The 12,325-nt window shown below is 33.7% G+C and overlaps 1 protein-coding gene across 50 annotated transcripts in view; it reads right to left on the minus strand.

The window, feature by feature from the left end:
- ptprt (protein tyrosine phosphatase receptor type T) overlaps positions 1-12,325 on the minus strand; it is a 519,289-nt gene that overhangs the window by 371,043 nt on the left and 135,921 nt on the right. For all 50 annotated transcript variants that reach the window (XM_073954669.1, XM_073954668.1, XM_073954667.1 and 47 more), the window contains one exon: positions 7,669-7,794. In XM_073954669.1, coding sequence (XP_073810770.1) covers positions 7,669-7,690 — 22 coding nt within the window. In that variant the 5' untranslated portion in view covers positions 7,691-7,794. The remainder of the gene's footprint in view (positions 1-7,668; positions 7,795-12,325) is intronic.

A 12,325-nucleotide genomic window follows, 5' to 3' on the forward strand; every position in this document is an offset into this window, starting at 1 on the left:
GGAACCTTTTCAAAATGTACAAACTTGTAACTAAAAAGTCCATATTAATACCTCAAGGGTACATATTAGTACCTAAAAAGTATCGCCTCGCTACAGCTCGCATAATTTTTCTTTTTGAGAGTATACAGCATTTATAGCATCTGGAAGTTCTCAGCAGGTAACAATATTCTATTTTTTTTTCTTTTGTAAAGGTAAATAAAAAGAGTTATGCAGAGCTCCTCTATTTAGAAAAAAAATAAGAAAAATATTCTGCAAGTTCTGAAAGAGATCAGGCAGGTATGAAAAATGTACTCAAAATTAACATAATGCATTACTTTTCATAAAAAGTAAATAAGCAATGCGACTAGTTTGTTGTTCAGAGAGTAACTCAGTTCTGTAATGCATTTCATTCTAAAGTAACATTCCCCAGCACTGGAAAAAAAAAAAAATTTGGTTGCAGCCTGCCAAAACTGTATTTTATATGTGACAGTATATTAATAATTAATAATAATAAATGTTTTATACTTAATTAAAAATAATGAAAATATTGATACTGTAAGCAAGTATTATTAAAATAGTTATTGAAAATGTTACTGAATATTGAAAAAAAGCAATAATAAATTAATTTAATAAAGATTGAATTTCATTTGAATGTAATTGAAGGCACTCTACACTGAACAGCACTTATCAGGGGAACTAACTGAGAACTCGTGAGCTACAAAAGAGCAACCTCTGAGCAAAACAATTTTCCTGTGGGCACACTTTATCAGTTGCTCCTCTTCATCAGGTCTTTTCGCGTCCCGGGTGTAATTCGCCGAACACTGTATTAAGTGCCGCCTACAATCAGAGAGGAGAGACTGATATCGGCGCATCTCCACGGGGTTTAATGACGGAAGGATCATGCAGCGGCCCAATTTCCTCCCCTGATTAGACAATCAGATCCTGATGACATCAACACGCGCAGATGGTGCTTCTTCAGCCGTTTATTTATTAATGAGTGCTTGTGTATTTTTATCAGATGGGGCCTGATGCTAGTGCCCCCGATAGAGAAGCATTACTAGACTTTGATGTTTTGGGCTGGAGTTTGTTTGATGCTGTTGACGACCCCGTTTCCTTAAAACGGCGCTTTCAACTGGTTTTGCTTCAGGACCCAGATTTTACTTTGGGCATCAAGTGGCGACTTACTACTGTGTCCCAATCGGGCATTATGCAAAAAAGCATCAATAAATCATTTAAGTCTGTGCTTTATATTAACTGCAGCATAAGCTATGTGCAATACTGCATTTTGTTAAGGACCGTACTTCTGTTGCACCCATAGACTGTAAAATATATGGACGCAGTATCCATGACGTCAACCATAGGTTTCTATATAACGTAAGAAAAGCTACACGTAGGCGTGGCCATTCATCGTTATTTTGTTCGTGCATCATCGCACCGACCGCAAGATACCAAACAAGGGCAAAGAGGCGGAGCGTGAATGGAGCTACAGATGCCTGCAAGCATTTTGCTTCGACAGGCGTTTCTTAGGGAGAAATGCTTAGTACTTCCTTACCTGTGACTCGTTTGTGTTCTGACCACATGTGCTTGGTTGTATACTATATCAATAAAGTGTTTAGACTTTTGAAAACACTATTGTAACACATTGAGCCACTAAGCATTGTTCTTATGACGTTTTTCTACAGGGGGAAAATGCAAATCACTTCCAAACACTGTGTTAGTAAATGCATGGCTATTTATGAAATCCAGGCATAACAGAGTATGACAATGCTTCAGATGCCTCTTTTACAGCCTACAGGTAATCAATCTATCATATTCTGGAGGGCATTTAAGTTCTAACAAAAAATATAAATGAGCTTAAATAAAACAAATACATTTATAGAGATGTTATTTAGGTATATAATTGCACTCACCTGGGAAATGGAGGCAACTTGAGTTGTTTGTGAGTACATTTAAGTGCACACAGCTTACTATAGTATCTGATAATTGTAGGAAATAATTCCAAAAAGCAACTATCTGTGTAAAGCCACATAAAACAAAGCAAAAATACAATGTATAAGCCAAGTTCAGCAGCTAATCAGCCGGAATGAGCTAAGGTGACGTGACTGCAACCAACAAGACCTAGCTGTCACTCAAGTGGCCACACCCTTAATTATACCGACTTGTTAAAACTTAATAAAAACGAAATGGATGAGTTATAAAAAAAATTCACCCCCTCACAGTTGTCATGAAGGGTCAAATTAACTATATGCACCAAAGCCATCTTTTGTACCAGGCTGTAAACATGTTTTATCAGCTGTAAAATTGGCAAATTTACCATTGCGGTCGGAATCTGGATTTCCTGGAGCCAGCCCCCAAAGGCGAGGCGATAAATTGCAGTTTTAGTTACTTCCGTATTGGTTTCCAGAGGAAGGGCGGGAAGTTGTCGCTTGGTTGCATCACTTGACCATTGAAATCTCATTGTATGAATCAAATATATATATTTATTTATTTTTTATTAATAACATTTTAATATTATTTTTAATTATTTTTTCACATATACGAACACACACACACACATTTTCCCAGTGAGCATAGGTAATATATTTTGATGTTTTTAAACAGATACATTTCTTAAAATAATAAATAAAATGATTTATTTATTTTTATTTATTCATTTATTCAGTCGTTTTATTTTGTATTATTATTTATCTATATTCATTTTAGGCAACACATTACCAATGTTACATATTCACAAACAACATATGTTCAAATAACCAATTTTTAAACACAAAAACAAGTACCATTCACAACCCAGGCTCATTATTGATACGTATCCCTATATACTAGGGTTGGGCATCTAAGCTATAATGACGATCCGATACGCATCTCGATACAAAGAATACGATTCGATATATTAGCGATACATTTGTGACATATTGCGATGCAACACGATACGATTCACACCCATATCACGATACGATGCGATATTTCAGCACTAACTAATTAGATCAAGTTTATGAGATTATGTAAAAGAGGATGCTGTGCCATTGAATGAGTTTGATTATTTATAAACCAAGCAAAACCAAGACTTTTTTTACAAACTGGCTTTTCTCTCAGAGCCAGAGTGTCAGTTTACAGTAGAGGGCCATTTTAGAACATAAAGCACATATTATTTAAGTATTTTCAAGATAAACAGAATGTATAAGTGCAATATATATTAAAAAAATATGTATATATTTGCACTCTTTCAACATAAATAAATTTAGCATTGCACAACAAGAATTGTGATTTAACTTTTCAACTATGAAAACAAGTTTTACAAAGATATATTTTGCCACTGATTATTCAAAACTTAAGGTCGTGAACTAGCAGTGTTATGCTGCTTTGAAACATCACTGTCACTGTAAACAACAGACTAATAAAAATATAACAAACCACCAATCTTCTTGCTGTGAGGTGGTCAAACTACCCACTGTGCCACCGTGACACCCAATTATTTTTATCATTATTATTATTAATATTATTATTATTATAATTAAATAAAAATGAACAGGAGGAGGTGTTTAAAACCTTCGTTCTCCGTGACACTAGGCTGAATATCTTTGCAGATGAACAATGCAATAGCATTCGTTATTGGCGTAGAGCGAGCAGAACTGTTGCGCATGGAAAAAAACTTGCAATGCTTTTCTCACCACTTTTGGAGCTGGTTGAAGCAGTGCGAAAGCCTGGGATGCAGAAACACTGGAAGATGCTTTCACAACACCGTGGCGCCGCTTCAAGTGAGATTTCAGATTAGTCGTACTGCCCGCGTATTTTACAGATGCGCGGCACATTTTCCAAATTGCATCTGTCCTGTCATGTCGTCCATCCTTAAATCCATAATGTTGCTTGCCATACTTTAGATTTAAAACTCAGTGGGGTATAAAATGTTTGTTTTGCTTCTCGCGCTTTCTGAGGGCGCACCACTAGCTTCACCCGCACACCTGATACACTGAGTTGTAGTGTGTGCACATCCGCAAATCCGTTGCTAAGGCTTACTTTATGTAGGTCGATTAAATTATGCGCCAAAAACAGGTTGACAACACTTGTTAATAAATAAAAAATACATTCTATATTAAAAATATAAGCTGTATCTCGGAAAAATCGATGCATCTCGCAAAAACCGATGCATCTCGATTTGCTTCCAAAATTTCATTCATCCTCTGCTGCTCTACCGATGCACTCGCATCGTGCACGCGCATGACCGCGTATCGATACATATCGGTTAATCTTCCCATCCCTACTATATACACCTCTGGAGATTCACAAAATGCATCCAAGGAGGTACATTTTATTTATTTATTTGTTTATTTTTATTTTTTGTTTTGTTTTTGTTTTCACAAATCCACAGTGAAAAGGCCGCTGTGTACGCTTTTTCAGGTCTCAAATTTCTCTTCATCTTTTCACTTGCATATATCAACTAGAGACCACTGTTGACTGACTGACTGACTGACTGACTGACTGACTGACTGACTGACTGACTGATTGACTGACTAACTGACTGACTGACTGACTGACTGACTGACTGACTGACTAGCATTTGTTTTAAAGATTAAATGCAGCCATAGGTTGCCCTGGCCACAAATTTGCCCTCTCTAGGTTATTCTTACCAATTGTCATTTTATGAAAAACAAAAACAAAACAAATGTTGTAAATTTAATCATTTTGCTGAAAAAAGAACTTAGAAGAAATGTTTTCAGACCATTACAATTTTACCAAAATACTCAAACTAATCCCTAATAAATCCAGCACATCCAGTAAAACTGAGAAATTTTAAGTCTTATTTTTTTAATAGCTGTATATAAATGTAATTTTATTTGAAAGAAACCTTCATCTTTTTCTCCACAATAGCTTATATTATGGCAAAAACCTAATGTCCTTCAATTACTTTTATAAGAACACATTTTAGACAAACACACTAGTTAAAATCCACCATTCATTCTGGGAAAGGTGCTTTCACTGCACCTTTCACTGCTTCTTTAGTAACTTCTTTAGTGGCCTGAAAGGAACAAACAACCCCTCAATACTGATGTTTATAAGGATGCGGCGTCTTCCCAATGAAGTGTCTGGAAGCCGGAGTGCTTTGGTGTCAGATGGAGTGTGTAGGGAGTAAATGGGGTTAAATAAGCTGGAGGGAGAGATGCGGCACTATTGTCTTTAAGGGTGCTGCGAGACAGAGGTTGTTGAGCGCTGCAGGAGACGCCGGAGTGAGACTGACAGCCAACTTGATTGCCATTTGTCTTGCTGTGAACTACTGTCAAGCCTCGGAGAGATAGAGAAAGAGACCAGACTGCCTTCTCCACATAACAAGAGGCCAACAGGGAGAAAAACATGGATTCGAGGAACCCAAAAACAACTCATGTCTTTCCAAATCCATATGATATTTGCTTCTCTGTTTAACACCAAGAAAAGAAGCTGTTCTTCTGCATACAACATCAACTGGCAGGATCCAAAAGGAGAAAAACATACCATAAAAGTACTTTTAAATGTACAACAACTTACATTTTGATCTGATATCCAAAATTATCATACGTTATTAATACGTTCTTAAAAGGAATAATGTGTTTATAGAATGCATATGTAGAATGCACACTTTTAAAGCATCTTTAGTTTCAGTACTTATTCCAATAAAGTAGACAGACTCAATTCATTTCCTTTAAAAAGCCATTAACCTAATTAATAATTTTAATTAATTTAAATTAATTTAAATTAACATTTGTAAATAATACAAAGGAAATAACGTCATCTGAAACATAGTTTTGAAGCAAAAAACAACAACCTGACATTAATAAAATACATAATTATGATGTAAGCTAAAAACTAGTGATTATTGTGATTAATATTTTAAAAACTGAATATTAAAAAAGACATGCTGTTGAAAATCATGGTGTGTGAAACCTTGATGTCTGTTTCTAAAATCAATATATCTACAGTATTAATAAACTCCAGTGATTTAAAAGTGATATTTTGTTTGGGTTGTTTTAGGTTAATTTTACTTTGTGAGGACATTTTTTTTTAATCTGTAAAATCTTACCCTGGGTTATTTCATCCCTCTTTTCTTTAAGAGCAATTCCATGCAAATGTCAACCTTGCCATGACAAAAGTTTTCACCAAAATACGGAAACAGTTTCTAAGCTTTTTGTGCAAGCAAGTATTTTACAGTGCTTTAAAATACTCAAAATGTTTCAGTATTTTAATATATATATATATATATATATATATATATATATATATATATATATATATATATATATATATATATATATATATATATATATATATATATATATATATATATTTATATATATATATATATATATATATATATATATATATATATTATTTTTAACATTATAAATTATTTATTCCACTTACAATAAGAGAAAGCATTAAAAGTTTAAACTTAATTAAATTAAATCTTTATTTTCGTCTTTAATTGTGTTTTTATACCCACATTTACACCACAATTGTTTTCTATAAAAGAAGATATTATTATTATTTAGATATCTAAATTTAAAAAACTGCCTTTCTTGTAAAATACAAAATAAAGAAATGTATAAATAATATAAATAGTTTTAGCATTAGCAACTCCTGTGACTAAAAAGACTAAGAATTGTGTTACAAAAGTTAACATGATTTATGATTTGTATGTTATATTTTTGTTTAATACAACTAAAGTGAATTGCATTTTTTAGATCATATTTGATGAAGAAAATAAATTATTTGTGGAACCCAACTCTTGCAGTCTATGGAGCTTTATATCAGTTTGGAGCATCATAAATTCAATTCAATTCAAGTTTATTTGTAAAGCGCTTTTCACAATTATTATTGTTTCAAAGCAATTTAACAAGGTGCACATTAATGCATTACATTCAGATTCGGAAAAGTAAAGGCTATTAGTTACCATAACTATATTAGTTACTAATAACTAACTAACTAGTAACTAATTGCTTTCGACATTTAAAGTTATTATACACTTGAAGTCAGAATTATTAGCCCTCCTTTTAATTTTTTTTCTCCTTTCTTAAATATTTTCCAAATGATGTTTAACAGAGCAAGGTGATTATCGCAGTATGTCTGAAAATATTTTTTCTTCTGGTGAAAATCTTTTTTGGTTTATTTAGGCTAGAATAAAAGCAGTTTTAATTTTTTTAAACACCCTTTTAAGATCAATATTAATGCCCTTTAAGCTATATTTTGTAATAGACTACAGAACAAATCATCGTTATACGATAACTTGCCTAATTACCCAAACCAGCCTAGTTAACCTAATTATGCCTTTAAATGTCACTTTAAGCTGTATAGAAGTGTCTTGAAAAATATCTAGTCAAATATTATTTACTGTCATCATGGCAAATAAATAAATCAGTTACTAGACATGAGTTATTAAAACTATCATGTCTAGAAATGTGTCGAAAAAAATTTGCTCTTTGTTAAACAGAAATTGGGGGAAAAAATAAACAGGGGGCGAATAACTCAGGGGGGCTAATAATTCTGACTTCAACTGTATATAAACATAGTTAACCTGCAGTTATATAGCATATAGGTGAACATATAAACATAACAGCACACAGGAATGACAGAAAAATGGCAGAATTTGAAGTTTGATTGAACTCTTCTTCTGAAAGAGAAGGACAGCTGGAGTATAAGGCATGGAGGTGTGTCTCATACCTGTGGGGACGGCGGCGTCCATGGAGGGTCTTTCCCAGGTGTTGACTTGCTCCCAGGCGAAGCCATTAGTCCCCAACGCCACACTGTATCCGCAATTACTGTAGTGTTCCTCAAACGAACAGCTGCCTACAGAAAACACACCAGAGAAAAGAGGGGAAGATGGCATATGTCAACATGATTAAACCAACGAGTGCCATCATTACTTCATCTCTGCTAAAAACGCGATTTTACACCGCATTAAGCTTTATGCTAGCCGCGAGCTAAGGATTAGAGACCTAGGATGAAATAGCACTAATTAAATGTACTCGTTTGAACACATCATCTTGTAGAGCAGCTTCGAGAAAGGGGTTTATTTTAGCTGCGAGGTGCTGTGAATATAGTCATGACTAAATGGCCGTTTCTAGATATGACATGTAGAAGAGTGACATAATATAGCAGAGGCTTCATGAAATTTCTCTTATGAAAGTGTCACCACAAAATGAATGTGATTTAATGGCCTTTTATTAAACTTTCTATTACGCTTTTATTGCATCTACGTCATCTAACTTGTAGTAGATTATTAGTAGACTACTATGCTAGGGTTAGAGTTAGTAGAATAAGTTCAAAACATCTGCAAATACTATAAAATTGGAGTGTTTGTGATATTAAGCATACATGTCTAACATCTAACACATAGATTAGGGATGTTCGTTTCGGTTAATTTTGCCAATCGACAACCGCCACTGGTTAACCATATTACACAATAACTGATCAGATTAATATTAAATGATTATTTAATAAAAAAAATTACTTGACGTGTCTATTTTGTCTATTTGACACATTAAATATTGCACATAAAATTTGTTTTGACGATTTGTTTTAACATGCGAACAGCAGCAGAGAGAATATATTAACAACAGAACATCTTCAGGCATCTGACGTTCGAACAGCATAGAAAAACAGATAACAAACAAAATAAAAAATAAAAAATAAATAGGCCTGTCCTAAAATTTTTAACTTAAATTACAGATGTAGATAACAAAATGAAAACACTGACTGAATTATTTTTTAAGAGCTGGCTGTTTTGTTTCAATCGTGTTTTTTTCCTCTGTCAAAAAAAAAAAATTTGCGGCTACCTCAAATCAATCGCTACATGGAAATTTAACTATTGCTTCCCTGTAATTCTTTTATCACAAACCTCTGTCAACATTTTATTAAAAGTCATTAGTTTAAAGATTATGTCTTGAGCATCTGATTTTACCTTAGAACTTACGTGCTTTTATTTTCTCCATCAAGACAATGACAAGGCACATATGTTGACTTTTTGTGAAGTATAGGCTACTATGGTATATAACAGTTTTGTTGTTTACATGCATTAATTTGCATGTGTGTTTTATAAGCTATGAAGTAAAAGCCTCAGTTTGGTGCAGAGTTATGATTATACAAAAATCAAGAAAATCATTGGATTTGTTTGATTCGTAGATTAGGCTATGTAGTCTATTTTAAAAATGGATATTTTTTAAGACTAATAATTACTGTAATTTTACAAATGGAAAAACTGTTGGTTTGATGGTTGTACACTAATCATTATTTGATATTTATAAAAACACAACAAATTTCCTATTTGTTGTGTTTACTGATACCATTAATTGGTTAAAAACGCACCCTTTAGGTTAACGGTTAGTCGGTTATTATAAGCATCCTTAATATAGATATTATTTTTGTTATTATTATCATTATAATTACAATTATTATAATTATTATTATTATTATTATTAATATTATTATTAATTGATTTGTAGTTAAGTTGCAGTCTGCATATTATTTATTTACAAGCAAATTAATAGATATATTATCTAAAAATTGCATTTAACATATATATATTATTTTTTATTTGATTTTATTATTAAATAAACACATTCTAGCTGTTTTTTGTTTTTTTATTTTTTGTATGTGTCAGATTTTTGTGTTGATGGACAGATTTGCACATTATAAGTAACATATATATTGTATATTTATATAATAATATATTAATATATTCAATCATTTTCTTTTCAGCTTAGTCCTTTTACTAATTAGGGGTTGCCACAGCGGAAGGAACCGCCAACTTATCCAGCATATGTTTTTACGCAGTGGATGCCCTTCCAGCTACAACCCATCACTGGGAAACATCCATGCACACTCATTCACACACATACACTGCGGACAATTCAGCTCACCCAATTCACCTATACCATATGTTATTGGACTTGTGGGGGAAACCAGACCACCCGGCGGAAACTCGCGCGAACTCCAAACAGAAATTCCAACTGACCCAGCTGGAGCTTGAACCAGCGACCTTCTTGCTGTGAGGAGATTGTGCTACCCACTACGCTACCGTGCTTATTCTACAATCTATATTGCTATGCTATGGCTGGAATACTACCTTGACCAATCAGTATCTATGATGCTTTTCATTTCAAATTAGTTTAAAATATTTCTACAATTAAAAAAAAAACATTTCCATTAATATTTATATAAATAAATATATATCTTCATTTATATATTTTTAATCTCTGATTCTTTGTATGCTGGGCTGAACGTGTCAGACAGTGTTGTTTGATTGGACGCAGCACAAGACGGAAATCGCTTTAAATTGCAAGCATGCTAAGCACTCAGATTCAACATGATGAAACTTCTGCCTGCAGGATACTTACATTAACATTTCTGCATATTTCAAGGACCAAATATTCATTGCAGTTTAATTTCCCCCTGCGTATTATGCTACACAAGAGGATTAAAATGCTACAAAAATAATTAATTTTCCACGAGCGCCGAAAGGCGATGGATCCTACAATACCAGTAAGACTCGCAAACCACATCAAAGGTATTCACAAAGAAATTATACTTATAAAAATAATGAAGTGACAATAGTGAAATATGCTGAATTTTCCAGTGGGAACGATCGGATAGCCTGGTGATCTATTAAAGGAAGGAATTAACCAGTCAAAGAAGTGATTTTGTGGAACTGGTCTGCCCGCTGGGGTTCAGTTAGATAGCAGCTGAAGAAGAAATGAGGTCTCCTGTAGTTTATGCAACCCTCGCTTCCTAATTGCCTTTGAAGTGCACAGACAATCAAACTGCCACCCAGCTCGTCCCGGCCTACGCTGGGAAAACAAGATGTTTTCATACTCACAATGAGAGAGTATCAAACAATTACAATAGCAAAGCTTGGGTTATTAGTCAAGAATGTTGGGTTTGTTGAAGGATGATTGGTTTGTTTTAGAATGTTTAGTAGGAGTGTGTGATATTTATCATCTAAAATAATAAAGTACTTGATGTTTTAACTGAAAAGTAAGCTGAATATCTCGAGTACACAACTTGCATTCTAGAAAACAAAATATACGAGAATCTTGAGATTCCAAATGCATTGACAGTGTGATGAAGCCTTCTGTATAATACACTATCACTTGATCAAAAGTCCTGTTTTCCGGAATGTCAGCTTGCATTTTAAACACCACATTGTCTATTTTAATGCTGCGGTGCCAAAGAAAATAGTTCCAAACAAAGCAGGAGTGGAACTTTTATACATCCTTAAAATAACACTGCTGTGTTTAGCTACTGAATGATTCAGTTTTTTGTTTTTTTGTTTTTTATGATTTAAGTGAGTCAATGATTCAATCTATTCAGTGACAGTCACTTGCTCTGTTTCAGCCACTTTTAATTGATCATTGAATAAATAAGGGACCTGCCACCACAGACTGGTGGATGTGGTGTCTTATTTATTATCCCTAACAAAGTATAAAATATAAATATGAGGGACATAAAGGATAATCAATAAATTGCAGTGTATTAAAGGTTTTTAAATGCATGACGAGGAGGCAATTAAACCACAGGCATATCTAATAACTCATAGAAACATGTGTTAGCTACCTATTCTCAAATATTTTTAGCATATTTACAGGCTAGTTGATCTCCATCGGCTCCCTGGTAAAGCGCCCATAAGGGCACTTAAATTACAGAGATGAATGAAGGCTCTAGTAGCTATGATTAAGTTACTATGGTTATTACTAATTAGTTACTTCAAACCGTGCTCACAACTGACTGGAACTACATGTGCATTAAAAATGTATTGCTAACATTCCATACAATAAGAATCAAGAATTTCAAACGACTGATACTGCTTAGGTGGAAGGATCAGAAACCTCCAACACAGTGTATCCATGATGTCCTCTTCTTCCTAAGTTGGAAAGAACTGACTTTCTAGACGTTTATCTAAACAGTTTAAGAAAATGTGGGACCCATTCAGAAAATATTTCCAAAAACAACATTTTTACTGTCAGATGTAGAGTCCTTGTTATAGCAAATTGGTTCTTTGAGCTCTATTTTAAAGATCTAGGCACAAAGTCTAAAGTGCATGGCGCAAAAAGCATTAAAGGCGTGTCCGAATTCACTTTTGCTATTTTAAGAACGGAAAAATATGGTTTGCGCCATGGCGCATGGTCTAACAGTGTTGAGCTTATTCTCTTAATGAATTATGGGTGTTTAAAGCATAATATGCATCAAACCAATTATAGTCTCATCTCCCATTCCCGTTAAACAGACCATCTGCAGCACAAGGATAAAGAACAAGCCTCCTCCATTCGGCCTCTTTACTTTCTCTTCCTCTTCACTTTTATTCTTTACTCTTTTACTATTG

The sequence above is a fragment of the Danio rerio genome, chromosome 6 (assembly GCF_049306965.1).
Source record: "Danio rerio strain Tuebingen ecotype United States chromosome 6, GRCz12tu, whole genome shotgun sequence".
NCBI classification, from domain to species: Eukaryota; Metazoa; Chordata; class Actinopteri; order Cypriniformes; family Danionidae; genus Danio; species Danio rerio.